At 35.9% G+C, this 18,911-nt stretch overlaps 1 protein-coding gene across 1 annotated transcript in view; it reads left to right on the top strand.

Moving 5' to 3' along the window:
* The window catches only part of LOC114069292 (vacuolar protein sorting-associated protein 13B-like), a gene marked incomplete at its 3' end in the record, with an annotated part of 183,460 nt that overhangs the window by 25,390 nt on the left and 139,159 nt on the right, over positions 1-18,911 (top strand). Inside the window, exon 4 of the mRNA XM_027905981.1 lies at positions 15,129-15,249. Within this exon, the coding sequence (XP_027761782.1) occupies positions 15,129-15,249 (121 nt within the window). The remainder of the gene's footprint in view (positions 1-15,128; positions 15,250-18,911) is intronic.

Here is an 18,911-nt window from a genome sequence, read left to right on the forward strand (position 1 = left end):
AAAATGCAAATAGTAGTAATCTTTATAATATTTCTGTTTATAAATGTAATTGTTTATAAAATCTCACTTTAAAAATTTTTAAAGTAAACCCAGTTTATTTTAAGAAAAACTGCCTCTTTTTTACCCTCTTGGCAATGCTGCTTTCATCAAGTCTTTTTATTTAGTTTTTTTATAAGCTTTAATTTCTGAAAGAATGTTATTTCATGAACTATTTAAATATTTGATGTTTTGTCCAAAGCTTCTCATGTCTAATTCTGTGATCCAAAAAAATTCATTTTATATTTCCACTAGAATGCTAAATATTTAAGACTGAAGTCAATACATCGCAGGAATGTCATGGCACTTATGATTCACTTAAGTAATTGTTTTTCCAATCTCCTAATTGAAGTCACCCCTTTCACGAGAACAAAGCTACATTCTTCATTTGACTTAGAGAATGGTGATATGTAATATGCAATATGCATTTAAATAGAAATTTAAATGATAGGAGCAATGTAAAATGCGAACATTTTTCTCTGCCATTATCTTTCTTGCTGTAGTCTAAGACTTGGAGAAAAAAATGTAATCGCAGTAATGTACCTTGGAATTTGGTTGAAAAGAGAGTTCATGGTGTGGGTTTGGGTGTGGTTTGTTTATTTAGTGTTTGTGTGTGAGGCTGCAGATATATTCCCACACGTTGCAAGTTACATTATCAGTAAATTAGCTCTGTTGCTCCTGTGTAACAGCAGCTGAGACAATCTTCTAGCAATGTGTAAGTTGTTGGAAAAAGTCCCTAATAAAACTGATGAGCTTAATCAACTTCAAAAGTAGTCTCTAGTCTGTGTGCAAATTCAGAGATAACTGTTGTAGTGAAACTCGCTGCCCTTTGGTGTTTGCTGTGTGGACACCTCATTTTCGTGTCTGCTTGGGCCAGGCACTGCCAGTGCAGGTCGTGCAGAAAGCTGCTTGTCGCTGGAGGATGTAGTGTTTCAGGTGCTGCAGGAGCTCAGCCCGGGGACAGCAGTGCTGCTGCTTCACTGCCCCCATGGCAGGTGCTGCAAAGGCTGTGATGCCCGTGACTCCCAAGGTTGGCCATCCCATCCACTACTGTCCCTGGCCCTTCCTCACCTTGTGTGTGGCCCAGCTGCCAAAACCCACATGTAGCTCAGTAGCTTTACTCAGTGTGTTTCATTGCTGTGATATGTATTGCTCTTAATGCAATTCTGAAGCCAATGGTTTGCATGTCTGAAGATTAATTTGAAAATACTTTAACCATTTTAATTCTGTACTTAGTGGCATTTGCACAAAATACCATGTGAGTAGCAGGTAGTTTCATGATTCTCTGGAGGGTGTGGTTTGCTACAGCTGGTTTTCCTGTACTCTTATTCAATAAAATGTTTTACTGAATATCTCATAACAAGCTGCTGTTATATACTCATGGTGGTATTTTGTAATATTCCTGCAATAATCCACCTGCATGGATTTCAGGAAAACGCTTAATGAATCTAATCTTCCCCCACTACTGGCCTCCCACCTCGAATTGGAGAGTGTCCCAAACTCTGCTTGAAAGGGAATACTGGGGCAAAGTAACTCAGAAACTCAGGCTCCTTCCACCAGAGAAATAGAGCTCCTTCCTCCAGAAAGAAGGGGACGAAATAGGAAAACCCAAACCTTGCTAGATATGTAGTGGTAACAAGCATACCTTTCATCACTTATTTGGAATGCTTGAATGTAGTAATTTCATTCTACCTATATTGTCTCATATGGTCATGTTACATCCACTTGTTCCTGATGAATCTGAGGTGCATACTGGCACTTAATTTCTGAACATTGTGCTGAGGGATGTTAAGATGGCTTAAAAGGTAGTAATCTAAATTTCTGTACCTAGTAGGGGGAAGAACCTGTTTCCAATAACTTTTATAGGTCTTGCAGTATTTAATATACATCTAGTAATAATTGTGTATGTAATTGTCTTTATATGATCAAAATAAATTTTTGGACATACTTTTACATTCAGATGCCAAATTAAAATTTACTGTCAAATATTTAGTAATGCTGGAACTAACATCTACCAACTGAGTGTAGTTCAACTTAGTATGTGGTAGTTGATTAAAGTATTGCTGCAAGATGTTAATGGGAATATTCTCATGCTTCTTGGTTTGGCTGTTGTTCAGAGACCAGTTTTCATAACTTCTTTCAAACTATTTTGGTAAACTTGCATATCTTACGTATCATAAACCACTTGGTAAATTTTAGTCGCTTTAAACTCTTGTAGAGAGACAACCATGCATTTGAGTTTTACACAGCAAAAGAATATATTTGAAAGAGAATAAGGGCAATGTCTACTATTTTTTCTTTTTTTTTTTTTTCTTGGATTAAGCCAAGTGGCTGGCCATGCTATGACTTGCACTCTTTGAAAGTTGTATTTCTTTTGTATCAAAGATGATGTTTTTAAGAAGTACTTTGCTTTTGGTTTCTACCGCTCTGCGTTCATGTTTCTTTTCTAATTTGTCATCTTTGTGTTATCTCACCTCCGTTTCTGATCATCTATTAGTTTTGGCATTGTTTTTTGGGGGCCACCCTTCAGTGGTTAATATTGGAGTAAATAATTATTGGAGCTTCCTACCATTCTGAATTAATAGTATTTTAACACCAAGAGGAGCTTTTTGATCATCTAATCTGATTTTCTTATAAGAAGGTGTCTATAAATTGAACTAATTTTTCCTGATCTTTGGGTTTACCATAAGTCAGTTCCTTCTGTGGGCTAAAATATGACACTCAAAAAATTAGTTTGGTGCCTGAAAGCATTTCTTGGGTACACTTATGAAGGATTTTTTTAAAACTTAATCAGGATGTTTGTGGGCTAATCAGCCCTAGGAAACTGAATATATTTTTGCACAGTTGCAAGTGCATTGAAACTGAAACTCTCTAATTGTATTTTAAATTAATTTTTATATATTTTTTTATTTAAACTACATTTGTTCATCTTAGTGCTTGTTGGGGTATGCAATAGCTTAAAAAAAGACTACATGTGAATAGAAAAAGGCTGTTCATCATTTGATACAAATTCTTACCTATGTGTAAGTGTGCCTGTGTGCTTCCTCAAAGGGAACAGGATTAGGATGGAGTTTTAACTCCCAGATCGTGTATCTAAAATATACAAAATCACAATGTAGAGAGCACAGTAGTGTGTTTAATGATTATTTAGATATCATTATGTGACTATGTTAAGAGGCACTGCCACAATCATGTCCTGTGGTAACTTCCTTGATATCCAGTGTATAGTCTATTTGAATGTTTTATTGCAGCTTACAAACTGATTTTGAGGCTCACGTAGACAAAAAGGACTATTTAAGCATCCAATGCCTCAGTATTTTTTCAGAATGAAGTGGAGGTGTGTGGTTCTTTGCATCCTGACTTCTTTGCCAGGAAATTTGGAAATAACTGTGTACCAGCCTGTTAACTGTATGAAAGGTAGATGCATTTTTTTCTTGTAAACTATGAAGCAAATACTTAATCTCTGTGCATTGAATCATGAACTTGTGTTCCTCCCCAACAGTAACTCTCCAGAGTCAGTTGACCAGTTCAGAAAAAAGCGTTGCTCAAACTGATATATTTCAGAGCCTTCCATTTCCAGAGCACTTTAACAATACTATGTGTATCAGTACTTTATGTTGAACATAGTTTTTAAAATGCTATTTGGATATGTATTTTAAGGGTATGTAAGACATGTTCAGAAGTGGTAGTGTATTCAGGAGTGATAGTTCAGAAGTGTCCAGCTTTGTTCAGCCTACTCTGTGAGATGTGGGGTAAAAATATTTGGTCCAAAGGCAGTTTGAAGGAGAAGGGGGGAGAGGAGAGCGTTGAGAAGACCTGTCTGGAAAGAATAAGAGGAGGGTGTCTCTGTGTGTATTGTGTATTTGTGAGTGGACTATGGTCTGTGCCATAGGAGTGTGCTAAAGTGTGAACCTGATCCCTTGGTGATTGCCATGGGTGGACAATCCTGGATTGTCGTAGTCCTTAAATTATTGGTATTATCTAAAATTCACAGAAGAACTTATTTGTAAAGTGAGGGATTTGCCTTCTGACTAATGAAATTATCTGTTGCAACTGCTCTTCAGAAGTGCAGATAAAACATATCAGTCAAGGAAAGGTCTCTTCATTTGATATGAACTTAGATTAATTTGTAGTGGGTAGTATGCTTTAGGTTAGTTTTTGAAGACGGTAAAACTATTCACCATCCCAACCGATATATACCATGTAAAATAAGTGTTAGTGAAGCCTGAATGAGTTGATGACTTAATGGTATGTTACCTATGATTACTCATGTCAAACTTAAATTTAAAGAACACATTTTACCGTGTAAACTAACAGATAAAAATCCAATGAATTATAGATTTTAGAGAATATTTTTGTGAGTTTAGCTTAAAATATATTTCTTGGCTGGTGTTATTCAGTAGTTTTGGTACAGATGTTGTTCCATGTTTTGATTTGAAACAAGATACGGTATTTTTTTCTTTCACTCTAAATGCTCCCTGAGCTTTCCTTCTTGGCATTATATGAAATCAGAGGATGTTTCCATGCATGCATATTTTTTCCCCAAGGTGTTTTCAATCTTACTTCTCCATCCTGTTGTCCAGTTTTTAATCTCTTCTTGTTGCACATGGCTGGAGTTGCAGTTGAGCATAAATAGAAACAGTCCTGTCTCCCCAGTTACTTCCAGAGTATTTGTATGTTTGTTCCCTTGGGCACTCAACTTCCTTTCTTCCTGACAGTCACTTTCCTACCTCATTTTAAACCTGTACTCATTCTTTCATTACAAATTAGACCAAGGATAAAAGTTATTTTCTGTTCAAAATGATTGGCATGCATTTGGAAGAAGGTGTTTTGCTCTTAATTTGATATTAGAAAACATTCATTCTGAGTAGTTAGTACTAAGGAAGATATATTTGAATTCTCAATGTTCAGATTTTTGTAAGGAAGTAAGTGATGTGCACATGGTGTTCACTGGAAAGAATAACAAATGCTGGATCCTTATAAAAAGTCCCTACTGCCTGAGAAGAACCGTACTATTTTAAACTAACCAATGTGATAAAAATTTACATGTTATGTTGTAATTACAGACATCTTTTGTAAAACTTTGCAGCATTTATAGTGTAGTGTTGACAGCTACACTTGCCTTAATATACAGCATTCCGTCGGTTTTGTGTAATAGACTGCTGACTATTTTAGAAGATAAATTACTGTTTATTTAGGTTTAAGTTAGTGTTTCAAAAGCTTTCTTACTGAAAAAGCAGTGCTTTATAAATAGCAATAAGGTCTTTAAAATGGTCTACCATCAGACTGACAATTGCAAAGAAAAGGCTGATTATAAGTAGAAAACATTTAATGTGCATGTTTTGAGTAAGTTGCTCCTATGTGTACTTTTTTACATTGATTAACTAGGGAGTTTTTGCAGCCATTCAGCCAGCTGTGTAGTTTAGTCCATTAGTTTTAAATACTGTTACTTAGATAAGATGTAATTGATAAATTACATTTGGTGAAAATCTGTTCTTCCCCATGACGGTGTCTGAAGTTACCTTAAAGAGAAAGAATACAAATAAAGTACAAATTTTTAGGTGTGTTGTTACAAACACAGCAGAGCTAATAATGTGTACTTGAAAATTTGAAGACAAAGATTTTGAGAAAATCATCATATTGTTTTCATGGAAGTTTTATGGAAGTTTTATGGAAGCTTGAGACAGCAAAACAGTGAAGCTCTCGACTAACTTGGCTTCTGTGTTTAGAACTGATCAGTGGAAAGTTAAGAAAATTATGTAAATTAGAACAAATGGTGTTTCAGACAGGTGTATGGAAGTCTCTAAAATTTGATGTACAATGATACTTACCCATTAGATTTTAATTTGTTAAAGCTATTTGAATATCATTCATACATAGCATTAATAATACAGTTATGTAGTACTACATATGTGTTCATAGAATGCATGAAGAGCATACTGCATGAGGAGAACTATTGGAAATAAGTTAGGAAATGAAGTTTTGTTTTAAGATAGAACTAAAAAAGCCATTACTATTATTTTTTTGCTTAGTTTTTAAAAAGGAAAAGGATTTTTATTAGTATCATGTTGACATTCCAATCTCCTTTGTATTGTATGCTGAGATTTTGATTTTTCTTTAATGAAATTTCTGAATGCTTCTGAATTTGAAGAACACAGTGAAAGCTGCAGAGAGTTTTTCTTGCTCTGCCTGTGGCTGAGAAATCTTTCCTATTGAACCTTCCTGTACTGGCAAAAATATCCTGAAAAGTACCATTCCCAACTTGGGAAAAATTCCATGGTGTGACTTCTGTGGACAATGGACACAAGCTCAAATTTGGCTTGGACCTATTTTGGGCAGTAATTGAGGAAGTAAGGATTGTTAGGCTGACATCTCTTACCCAAATGCTCTTCAGTTGTGTTGGGTTTTAAGCTTGATATCTTAGGGAAACCAGATGTGCATGACTTCATCATTCAGTCTTGTCTTCCTCTTCTTTTGCACTGCCCCATGAAATTTTGAACCTACTGGCTAGATTCAAACAATTTTGATGATGAATTAGTCACTAAGGATAACCCCTACACTGTGAGAATCAGTAGCAGCTGGAGAGACCCTAGTGGGTATACTCCTTCTTCTGACATTGGCATATTTAATCCATTGCCGTTTCATTGCCTTCTTTGCTCTCTTTCCACCCCCAGCAGCTGCCAAAAGCCAAGCACTGCCCAAATGATGCTCAGCATTGAAAAGAGCCTGCTTGGATAACAAGTTCTCCAGGCAAAGCTTTTTGCCTTAGGCTTTTCACTGTTATATGTCAGAGGTTTATTGTGATGATGGAAATTTGAGAGCTGAGGATTACTCAATTTGCTGGGGCCCTGCTGTAGGTCTGCTGTTCAGTAGTGTTTGGGATTAGGAGAAAATTTGGTCTGGACAGTATTCTGCCTTCGCCTGAAGGAAGTGGGTGGCAAGGTTATGTTGTAATAAAAATTATTACTACATCCTTGGCAGGTGCTTGGTGAAGGGAATTCTTGCACATGAGGTCTGGCTTTCTAATAAAATCCAGTAGGAAATGTGTTAGGGGAAAGTGTGAAATGCAGCTGCAACTACAACTCACCAGAACTGTGGGGGCAAACAAGTACCCTCAATAATCTACCACCGAAAAGGAAAGGGATGTCTTCGTGAAGTCTGGGGGCAGTTGAAATAGAACTAGAGATTACCCTCTGGCAGGTGGAACAAAGGAGAGTGACCTGAATGAACCGAGCTTTTGCTAATGTTTCCCAGGTGTCATTTAATGAATAAGTGATTTAATCGAGCTATGCTTGCAATGGTGTTTCGATGTTATGGTAACCAGTGCAGGAACATACTTGATAAATGCTAGAGAAGTGCTCAGCTATTCTCAGAATTTCAAGGAACCTGTAACAAGGATGAGAGTATGTCCAGTCTTTGCAACAGTGTCTTCCAAAATAGCACACAGAGAAATGTAAACTGGCTTAAATACTGTTACTGTACTCAGAAAAAACACAGCATTGTAAGAAAAATGTTTGTTGCAGTGTTGACTAATTCAGTAGCTGGACCTGTCCGTGGGTGAGATGCTCCTAAAACAGCCCACAGATTGTACGTTTAGCTGGATGACAGAGAACAGTCAAACTGGTCTGGAGTTTCCATGTATGGAGATAAACTGTTTCAACTTGAAATATATGTCCTAGTTTTTCAGACATAATTTTCAAGAGATTTTTTAAGTAGGTATCAGTTCTTTCATCACTCTTAATTTTATTAGATTTCCTTGTTTCTGAACACAAGTTGGAAAAGAGAATAAAAATGCGGTAGGCCACTTCTCATCACTTTTCTTAGGTTTGCAGTCTGTTCTTCTGAGTTTACTTCCTGTAACTCCTGCCTTCCAGTCCTTCAGGGTAAATTGTCTCAGGCAGAGGGAGTATGTGGGGCAGAAGAACCCATCAGTTTTGCTGAAGGAGCTTACCTAGTATTAGTTTTTCTGCTCTGTCTCTACTGCTGACTTTTCTTTTCAGGTCATGCTGGTGTGAGAGTTGCTGAGTTAAAGTTCTATGCACTGTGAGTTTTATGGAACAAACATTTCAGAATTGCCTTTTTTTATCACTTCCATATATATATATATATATATTTTTTTTTTTTTTTATTTTTTTTTATTTTGTGTGTGTGTGTGTGTGTGTGTGTGTGTGTGTGTGTGTGGCTGTGGTCGAGGGTCAGGACTTCTCTGTGTTTGGTTTTAACACAGAATAATGTTAAATTAACAGAATTAACATGTCCCCACCCATATCCCCCAAACCAAAGCACTGCCCAAACTTCCTGTAACATGAGAAAGAAGGACATCTTGAAAAAGCTTATCCTAGGAGAAATTGCAGAAAAGCCATTTTGAAATGTTTATTTCTATTAAAAAGCACTTACATCGTGGTAGGTGGCCTCATAATTTTTTAAAACCACAATAAATGTATCAGACTTTACTAGATGATCAGTTAACAGCTTATAACTGTCTTTCCACAATAGAAGGAAGATATTTTTACAATTCCTCTCAAAAACACTTGCAAAGTCATTTTATTTGTTAATCTGTCTTAGGTGTTGAGAAATTTGGGTATATTTCTGAGAACCACTTAGTGAGAACAGCCTGTTTTATTTATCTTTGGCTCTGTGACCTTATCACCATAGGCTTTTAGACTCTTGACAGCTCCCTTTCTTGTAAACAAAGGAATGTTCCTTTCAAATACCTGGGACAATCAGCTAATCGAAACAGTAGCAACATCCCAGGGAGATGCTGTTGCCCAGAAATCAATAGGCAGTCGGCACATGTGTTGCCCTATCAGTGCAACAGATTTCCTGCAAAGCTTATTGGCTTATCTTTGGGGCTGCTGTGGCAGCTTTTTAGCCTGTCCACAGCTTTCATGGGGATTTTTAACTCGTGCATGTATTTCAGGGCATGTTGTGCTGTGCCAATACAGAATTAACAAAAAATGGCTTATGATAACCTCCTGATCTAATGCAGGTGTCTTAAGTGTGTCTTGTAGGTCATCACTGCTAGTTGCTTCTATTAATTTAACATCAGCTGAGATCATATACAACAACAGGCAAGTGAAGGCTAACACCTTGTTAAATTATTTCTTGATTGCTCCAATATGTCTGTTATGCTTAACCAACCTTAACCCTTGTTTATTTGCCCCACCATCTGCACCTCTGCCCAAAAGTTCCTTTGTATTTCTTCTTCTGGTCTGGTACATAATATGAATTAATATTTTTAATAATATTAATTCATTTAATAAATTATTAAATGAAAAAAAATGTTGACATGTCTCTACATGAAATAGTACTGCAAAAAATATTTTAGCAGGAAAAAAGACCTTCCATCATGTTTGCATCTACCATAGAGAAAGACAAAGTTTAATCTCTGAGCACTCAGTCTGAGGTGTATGATTTGCCAATTTGAAAAGATTTAAAATTGAGTTTTGTAACAGTGAAAAAAAAAGGACAGTCTTGAGAAGACTTTTGAAGGTACAAGAAGTGTATGTGTAGGACCTATAGATATAATTTCTATATATAATACAGAATTCCCTAATTATGCTACAAAACTATAATACAGCCTGATTTGACTAAGTCATCTTCAATATTTTATACTGTCACAGTTTTAAAATATACATATATTTACATAATTTTCAAGTTAATGTGCATTACACTATTAAATCTACACCTTACAAAAGATGTCACATTTTGGTCACTGGATTTCCTCTGAGTGTTGTTATGCTTCTAGTTTTTTGACCATTAGAAAAAAATAATAAAATTAGTTTTCTGTTTCTGTACTAATTTCTAAGTAACGCTTAACCTGTGCTTGCCAGCAGCAGTGTTGTTGTGAGGTTAAAAGTGTAATATGAATCAGTTTGTCTATTTATGTGTAATGCATATTGGCAATTCTATAGCAGTGGAAAAGAATCAGATATCTGTCTGAAAACAAGGTCTTGATAGTGCTTACCATTTTGGTGAAACTTGTGTATTTTAAAGATATTATTTTTAAAAACTTGTGTGGGGGAGCCCAGCTGGCTCTGGGCTCTGTAAGCTGAAATACCGAAGATGGAACTTCTTACACCTGGCAGAGGGTTAACCACGGACAGTAGGACTGTAACACAGAGTGGGTTTCCTGTTAGGAGGGTTAACCTATTGTGTTAGGACATGTGTAGCTTTGTCCAATCATGAGTTGTTATGATAATGGTAAACCAATGCTGTGTATACATGTGTCACCCAGAACTGTATAAAGGTAGATACACTGTTGTAATAAAGAGCTTCTCTCCTGAAACCATGTCCTGTACCACCCCAACCCACGACAAACTTGTATTACTTTTTGTTTCATTTTTGCATGCAGGGGAATCATAGTTTAATTTGAAATGATTTCTTGTGATGATGTAGTATAATTTTGTGCCCCAAGCAAGTCCATTTAGAGCAGGTTGCTGCAGAGTTTAGCCAGCAAAGTGTGGAATAGCTCCAAAAATTGAGACTCTACCATCTCTCTGGGCAACCAGTTCAATACTGGATCATCCTCCTGATGAAAAAGTGCTCTCCTTGCTTGGAATTGCATGTGTTTCAGATTTGTTGGGATATACCATGAAAAGATGAGTGGCAACAGACTTAGTCTTGCTCCCTCTTCCCCATACCCTCTCAGTAGGTAGCTGTAGGCAGCAGTAGGATCTCCCTTCTCCGGCCTGAGCAACCCTAATTTATCTCTGTCTCCTCTGAGGAGAGAGAGTACAAGAGGGTGCTCCTGTGCCCTAACCACCATGCTGGTCCTCCATTGGATTTGCTGCTGAGATGTCTCGGCCGTACAAGCGGTGGGAAATGAGTTCTCTTCCAATTTTTGCATCTCGTAGTTTTAAGATACACTATTACAGAAAGAGGAGTAGCTGTCTTTTACTGACTTGGAAAGGACGTTAAGCTTATTCTTTTAGAAATGATAAAGGATCAGAAAAAGCAAAATTTGTACCAGAAGAGAAAAAATGGGGATGGAGAACTCTGCAAGTTGGTGCAGTAGGTAATTGGGATCAGTTTGGGTTTTAAAATCTTAATCCATAATATGCATTGTTTTTAGACATTTTCCTGTGTGGTTTTTAAAGAACTCAGTTTTCTTTATCTCTGACTCGATTTGATGAAAGCAGAGGGACAATATTTGTATAAATAGCTAAGTGACCTCCAAGAGAAAATATTGTTTCCCCGTAAAGCGTGCTTATGAGGCATTTTGGAGATCTTGCATATTGAATAAGATTTGTGTGTTGTAAAAAGAGAAAGTGTTTGGAAAACAGAATAGTGAATGAAGACTATAAACTCTGCTTATTAGGAGGGATCATAATAAATGTCATCTGTTATGCGTTCAGGTGTTGTCAATTGTAATCTGCTCTAAACCTTGCAATAGTTTTATATTGCAGTAGAAAATTGATAGAGGAATTTGTATATAACTTTACTAGTCTTGGTGTCTTCAGGATGTTACTTATGACTTGTGTAGTTTTGGAAGTAACTACAGTGCTCTGTAAAAAACATTTCAGCTGAGTACCTGATCTGACACATTTGTCAAAAGCAAAGAAGGAACCTGGTTGTGCAAAATTGTTTTTGTCATATTTGCATAACAACACCCACAAACAGGCCCTCATGTTCAAATCTAAGTGTTCTAGGCTTTGCTTATGATACAAGCTATGGGAAAAGGTATTTTTGTAAATGAGTTATCTTATTTAAAAATATCTCTCTAGATATATCATTAGTATTAGTTTTCCACTTTTGTTCGGAGTCACTCTCATTAATGCTAAAATGAATGGGCATTTATCAAATCTCATACCATAACTATAGTTATTAGCACTTTCCGAATGTAAAGTGCTTCCCTCCACCAGTTTGATTTTGACTTCAACTTTTTAAGTGTTTGTCGTCTGGTGTGAGGTGGATTTATGGGAGCGCAGTAGTTTTAGTGCCTTTTGGCTGGGTGTTTCTGATGACATCACTATGATCTAGACACAGCGTGTGACTCTAGTTGGTTCCAGTGTTAAATAGTTTCATAATTATGCTAGTTTTGGCAGTTTCCTTGGAACTTTCCCCATCTCTTTAATGAACATGTTTTACTTCTGGGCTTATGAGACAGCCACATGTTTGAGAAATTAATAGCGTGCTCTTAAAGTTAACATTGAGCAGAGGCGTGCAGATACAGAAAGCTTTTGGATATATGTGTACTTAGGAATGCAACTTTTATAAGTTCATGGCCACTCTTATCATCTTCCAGTAATTGAAGAATATATTTGGCTTACAAAGTATCTGTAACTGTTGCAAAAAATGGTGTGTGTTCAAGCTCAAAAAAACCCCAAAACAACCCATGCAGCTCTGAAATATTTTTGATAATTGTTTAATGTAAAGAAATGAATGGATGCAATCCCAGGTATAAAAAACCACCCCCTTTTTTCAAATGCTAGATTGAATTCTTCTTAAATGTAGGTATACTCTGTTACTTCATATAGATTAAATCACATAGGTGTATTTCTGAGATAAATTTGTTTTGTCTTTTGACACCATCTTGGAACGTGTACATTTTTGCTTGTGTTTAGGTGCACCTTGCTGTAAATGATTTCCAACCATTTTCCATCACAGCAGTCTTGTAGCTCAATGAAATACAAAAAGCTTATTGTACTTAATGAATTTATAGGTTGAGATTTGAGACTGTCTTTCAAAATCAACTCTATTTGAGGGTTCTCTGCCCCTTTAAAAAAACTAACCCCCCCATCAAAACCCAATGTGCTAGTGTTTATTCCTAACTATCTGAGAGTGGTAAAAACTTAAACCACTCTTACTTAATCCTTGTTCATAATACTCCAGAATATTTTCTGTGAAGATTTTACCTGAAGTTTTGAGAAGATGCGTCAAACCTAGCTTTTGTAGTTCATAGATGGAAAAGTTAAACTTGAATGTAATCGGGCTTGATACAGTTAATGCTTCAAAAAGAGAATGCCTTCCCCATCCTCTTGCCCCCTTTTTCTTTCTCTTGTAGTTGACAAAAATGTTAAAAGTTAAGCGTAACGTGATCCTATCGGATCAGGCCATTAAACTGTCGCAGCACAACAATATGTGCAGTTCAGGAATGAGCTCAGGAAAGAAGGAAATGTGCTAATTGAGGTGTTTGGTCACTCTGACATCTTGGGATTTCTGCAAGTCTAAGCCATAAGTATGGTGACTCATCTGAAAAAATACTTTCATATCATATGCAAATTAGTTTCCAAGAAAGAGTATAGTTAAAAGTTATTTAAAAAATGTTAGCTTAAAAGTATATGATCTAAGTTTTCTCAGTAAACTGGACAGGAAGGTGGGTTGAGCTTCACTGATTACAAAATATATGTGTTGATGAAGAGTCTGCCATCACCCTGGGCTTAAAGACAAAGCAAGAGCTTCAAGCTTTCATTAGGCCAGGTATGTCACTTTCTTGTGAAATAGCACCATAGTCTGAAGTTCTGAGGGAACCTTCAGGAGACTCATGTTCCTTGATGAAAAGTACCAAAGTTTGTCAGAGAAATTCCCTATAAAGAGTTGATGCTAAATGCTCATTTATGTTTCTTTATGCATTGGAATGAGACAATCCTATATCACTTTGGTGGCCAAATAACCATAAATTAAAAAAAAAATCAAACAGCTTGTTTCAATGCTGTATTAATAACTGGAAAATCTCAAATCCTTTATGGTAACTCATCCTTCTTTTAGAAACTATCATATACCCTTCTAATATATGAATATGTCTGTCTTATGCAATTGCTCCAAATAAATTCAAGCTTCTATCTTCATTTTATTTTTTTCTGAGACTAAGATTGTATTGCTCTTTTCCTTTTTTTTTAGTTAGTGAAATGGTATTTCCACTTTATCAGAGAATTTCCATGTTATGTTGTTCTAGATATGAAGTCGAAGGAAAAAAAAATCTCTTCAATTACTTTTGAAGTTGTTGACTCGTATTTAAAATGTATCACTACATGTAACTTGATTTTGTTTTTTTTTTTTAAATGAAAAAAAAAACCCACCTCAAAAAGCAAGTAATGTGAAAATACCATTTTGTAATTTCTCTGAGATTATTAAAAATACCAGGCAACATATGATCTGTTCTGTACAAAAAGTCAGCACAGTTTAAGCTGTTTGCTTTTTGGTGTTTAGAGGACTTAAGAATATTAGACCTTTGTACTGTGGTACTTGACATTTTTTCCCCAAACCATCTTTTTGTGAACACATTGTGTGATCTGAGCAGTGCCACGACCCAGAAAGCATTTTGCATTGCAAGAGGCTACATCTATCAAATAAGTAATTTGGCTTGGGTCAAAAGTTGTGTTTGCATCCTCTTTAGCCCGTTCTTTTAATACATTTACAAGAATATTTGTACTACCTCTCTTGGCTTTCTTGCACTTGAGCCTTGTAGTTAAACTGTCATTCTGGAATGTAATGGGAATACTAGTGGTGTATTTAAAAACCTTGATTCAGCTAATTAAGATTTTCCTGTGTCTGTGAATTTAATCTTGTAAGGCTTATATCACATTCTCTAATTATGAACCACGTTTCTGCTTCTGAATTCCTTAAGTTGAATAAACTGTAAAAAAGCTCAAGATGAGCAGGTGCCCTCAGTTCATTTATCTTTTCTGGGGTCATGTTTTACTATTATGGAAGTCTACAAAAATGTTTTGCTTTATGAATCAGCTTCAGTTAGTGGTATTAGGAAGGACATGACTGACATCTTAGAACCATCTGAGGTGGTTTCATGAGTAGGCATGTAAGCTCAGACCATTAGGCAGTTTCTCATATTTGTTTTGGTAGTCTGCATGACTCTGTCTCTGTTTAAAGGAATGTTTCAGCAAAAATGCAGCTAGATGAAATGTGCTCAATTGAAATTAGTATTTAAACGACTGGTTTCTTTTTTAAACAAAAATTAGTCAAAGTATTATTTATGAACTTTTTTTTATGTTGCCCAGCTTGTTTTTTATTAATTTCTGTATTACAGGGTTGAATTGATGGAAAAACAGTAACAGAATTTTGACCAAGTTGTTTTCTCCACATTTATTTTCTTTCCATTTGGTTGACACAGCTGCTTTCTTTTCCTCTAGCAGGAAGACCACGAAAGTTGTGGTTCCAGTTCAACAAATCGCAGTACCACGGAAAGCATGAAATCAGCAGTAAAACCACGACGAGTTCAGCAGTCTGCTTCTCCTGACCCTGATTTGCCTCCAGGTAATCCATAATTTCAGAAGCTGGTTTCTATTTGAGTTGTAGAAAATACCTGAAGTTCATTCTAATGTCCACAGTGTTTAAGTTGGACTATTATATTTTTGTCTGCCTACAAATCAAATAAAGGTTGGTGAAGTACTTGTATCTTAGAACAATCACAAAATCACAATAAAATATGGTTTAATGCTGATAACCTTTCTTTCCATTTTATCAAATTCTTAAATTTACAAAACTCATTTACAGTGCAAGGTGGCACCATAGAATAGCTTGAGTTGGAAGGGACCTTAAAGATCATCTTGTTCCAACTCCTCAGCCATGAACAGGGTCACCTTCCGCTAGATCAGGTTGCTCAAAGCCCCGTCCTACCTGGCCTTGAACAAAATATCTGTGAGCAACCTGTTCCAGTGCCTCACCACCCTCACAGTAAAGAATTTATTCGTAACATCTAATCTAAGCCTGCCCCCTTTCAGTTTAAACTATTACCCCATGTCCTATCAGTAAGTACATGCACTTGTCAATAATTCTCCCTCTCCAGCTCTTGTAGACTCCCTTTATGTCCTGGAAGGCTGCTTTAAGGTCTCCCTGGACCCTTCTCTTTCCCAGTCTGAACAACCCAAACTCTCTCAGACTGTTTTATTCATGTTTTTTATTGAGTCCTGTATCTACTGGCAGAAATTTTCACCAATTTTTTTTCCCAGGTGTGTAATGTGAATGTGGAATTTGGATGTTGAACTTGGAGATATTTTATGATATAAAAATGTCTAAGGAATTATGTCTCTGATTTCTGTTGCCTCTGCCTTTGGATATGAGCTGTTGTTTTGTGCAGAAAAATGAAATTGGAGAGTACTGGAATGAGTTGCATTTTGCCTTCTTGGGGCATGTAATTTTAGATGAGGAAAAGACATGACATTGTATTAGGCTTTTTTGCTGTCTTTTGTTACCAGAAAATTTACACTTGACTTGAATCAAAAGACAACACTGAGATTTAGTGTGTAAAATATTATATACTACAGAGTATCATCTTGCTTTGGAATGGGTACTTGAAGAGACAGATCTGGAGGCTCTTTTAGGGCTTTAAGATCCAATAAACTCCAGTGGCTTGGAATTGCAGGATGCCATTTCCTACCATGGACAGCAGTTCAGCTCTGGCTGCTCCTTGGCATTTGGTTCTTTGGGTCACACCAGCAAACCACAGAAGTCAAAGGCTTGCCAAAAATTAGATGATTATATTACCTCCAGCGACATTTTTAGGATTTTTGTACATTACTCCCTGTCTGGCAAAGTTCTGTAAATACAGCTGGCTTTGGTTTTGTGTGGACAAATAACACTGTTTAGTACGGAGCTTATGTGGTAAAAACTCCTAAACTTCAATTTGCACATCCTGCATTTTAGTAAGATTTTGAGTCCAGTGTTCTCAGGCAGAGTTTAGCTAAAAATGTAGCTTTGGTAACAACAGACCACTGCGAAACTGAAGTTATTTAGAAGTGGCCAGTGGTGGTATCAACTCTTCAACTATAGAGCTACAATGCTTTTAGAATGTTGGATCTGAAACTGCATTTGTAGCTCTTAGTGCACAGTGCAGCCTCCTGGTTTCTGGATTATTTGGAAATAACATGCTTGTGGATTTTGTGTGGCACTTCAGAAAAGAATTTAGCCGTACAGATTATCTGGTGGTTTTAGTCACTTACTGTAGAAAACCTGTATTTTAGCAGCCAAGTTGCTCATAATCTTATTTTTAAAAATTACAAGAGTAACAAGCAACCTCTACTTGCATTTTCCCCACTTGTATTTAAAATAAAGCCCGTTAAAAAAAAAGAAACAAAACAAAAACAAAACCAAAAAACCCCCCAAATCCAACAAACTCTTTATTATACATGAGCTTGCTGATGTTTTTATTGATTTGTTTTGATAGGAAGGATTGCAATTTCTTAAAGACTGTTCCTCACTTGTGACAATATGATTCTAGTATACTTGAAGCTAAACTTAATCAGAAAGCTGGTATCTGTATAGTGCTTCTAACAGTATACTACACCACCAGTTTGTAAATATCTTCATGGACAGTTTTTAGCAAATCCATTACCCCTGTTTTATTTGGAAGATACTCCTGCTCCCTCTCTTTATGCACTTGGACAAAAGGACATTCAGGTGAAAGTGGTGTTGCATTTTTCTTGAATACCTCTGGAAACTAAAGTACAATTTGCCTTTTTTCTGTTATTTGTCTGTTATGCTGGGTTTGTAATGCTTTTGTCATTCACATCAGGAACATGCATATTAGATTGACTTTGAAAGACCCTTGAAAGCAAAATATTGAAAAAAATTGGGCCTGTGGAGGGATAACTTCAGTTTTTACAATGAAATTAGTAGCTTGCTTTAAAATAATAATTAAATAACTGGTTATAATTTTATAGTTGCTAGTTAAATAGTCTGCAAAATATTTCTATGCTGAAATTAAGAAAAGGAACTAAATGCTTTGTGCTGGCTTCTACTTATATACAGGTTGGTTTGCATCACTCTAATGATGAATATGGGTCTCTTATGCCCCTTAATTATTGAAATAATACATCTGGTTTTCTGAATTTGTATAACCTGAAAACATTATCATATACTCTAGGGTGAAAAGTAATATTTGAGTATGAAAACAGTGAAAAGCTACAAAAAGTAGAGTAGAATGGAAGTAGCAACTTGAGTCTTTTCCTACTTACCTCACAATATTTTGATGTTTGATTTAGTTTTTTATTTGAATTAAAAATGTTGATACAAATGAGTCATATTTAATGCAAGTTTCGGAAAACTACCCTGTAGATTGAGGCCTGTGAATTTAAGCCTATGTCATTAATTGGCTTTTTTCAACATAGTTACCAAATTAGAACTCTGTAGTGTGCATTAAATGTATTTTAGATGCAGGTAATGTTATAAACATAGAAATTTTAAGGCTTGCTTTTTTTCCAGCACAAATTAGTTGTCTCCACACTTAGATTCAGTATACATAAAGGACAAAAATATGGTGGCATTTATTTCTTTATGATGTTGCTAAAATATGAGTGTTTACCACACACTGTGAATTCCCAGATGAGATTATTTTTCCGATCACATTATGTCTGAAAAAATGTAAATTGCTTTGTTCCCAACAGGCTTCAGTGCAGGTGCTTACTAGTTACCTTGCTGACAGAAATTGGTTTTGATATACCTCACAGGGGTATTGCTGAACAAGATGTGGATGTATCACCTCTTAGAATGGGAAAAAGTATTAGGCATATTAATGTTTAGGCAACTTGTAAAGAACTGTGAGTGAGCTGGTAGACAAAATATGAAAAGTAACCTAGCAGCTGGTGTTCACTTTTCCAAACCTATTTCTAAATATCTTTCAAGTAAAAAAGTGATTGCCATTACAGTTCTTTGTCTACATTAACACATAGTGTTCTATTTTCTTAATCAGTTTGGAAAGTAATTAGCCTCTTATGCTCTATTGTATTCATAGTATTTATAATATTTTTTTTATATACTGTCTTGCATTTCTAGGATGCTGATGGACTTAACAGCTGCACAGAATGTTAAAGGGTTTTGTGTGATTTTTTTTTGATAAATAAAAGGCAATGTTACTTAGTTTATATAGATTTTGACTTTTTTTTTTTTAAGTGCAAGTTGAAAATAACGAATATATGGAA

This window comes from Empidonax traillii, unplaced genomic scaffold (assembly GCF_003031625.1).
Source record: "Empidonax traillii isolate 1590-97213 ecotype Southwest subspecies unplaced genomic scaffold, ASM303162v1 scaffold1229:size276339, whole genome shotgun sequence".
In the NCBI taxonomy this organism is placed as follows: Eukaryota; Metazoa; Chordata; class Aves; order Passeriformes; family Tyrannidae; genus Empidonax; species Empidonax traillii.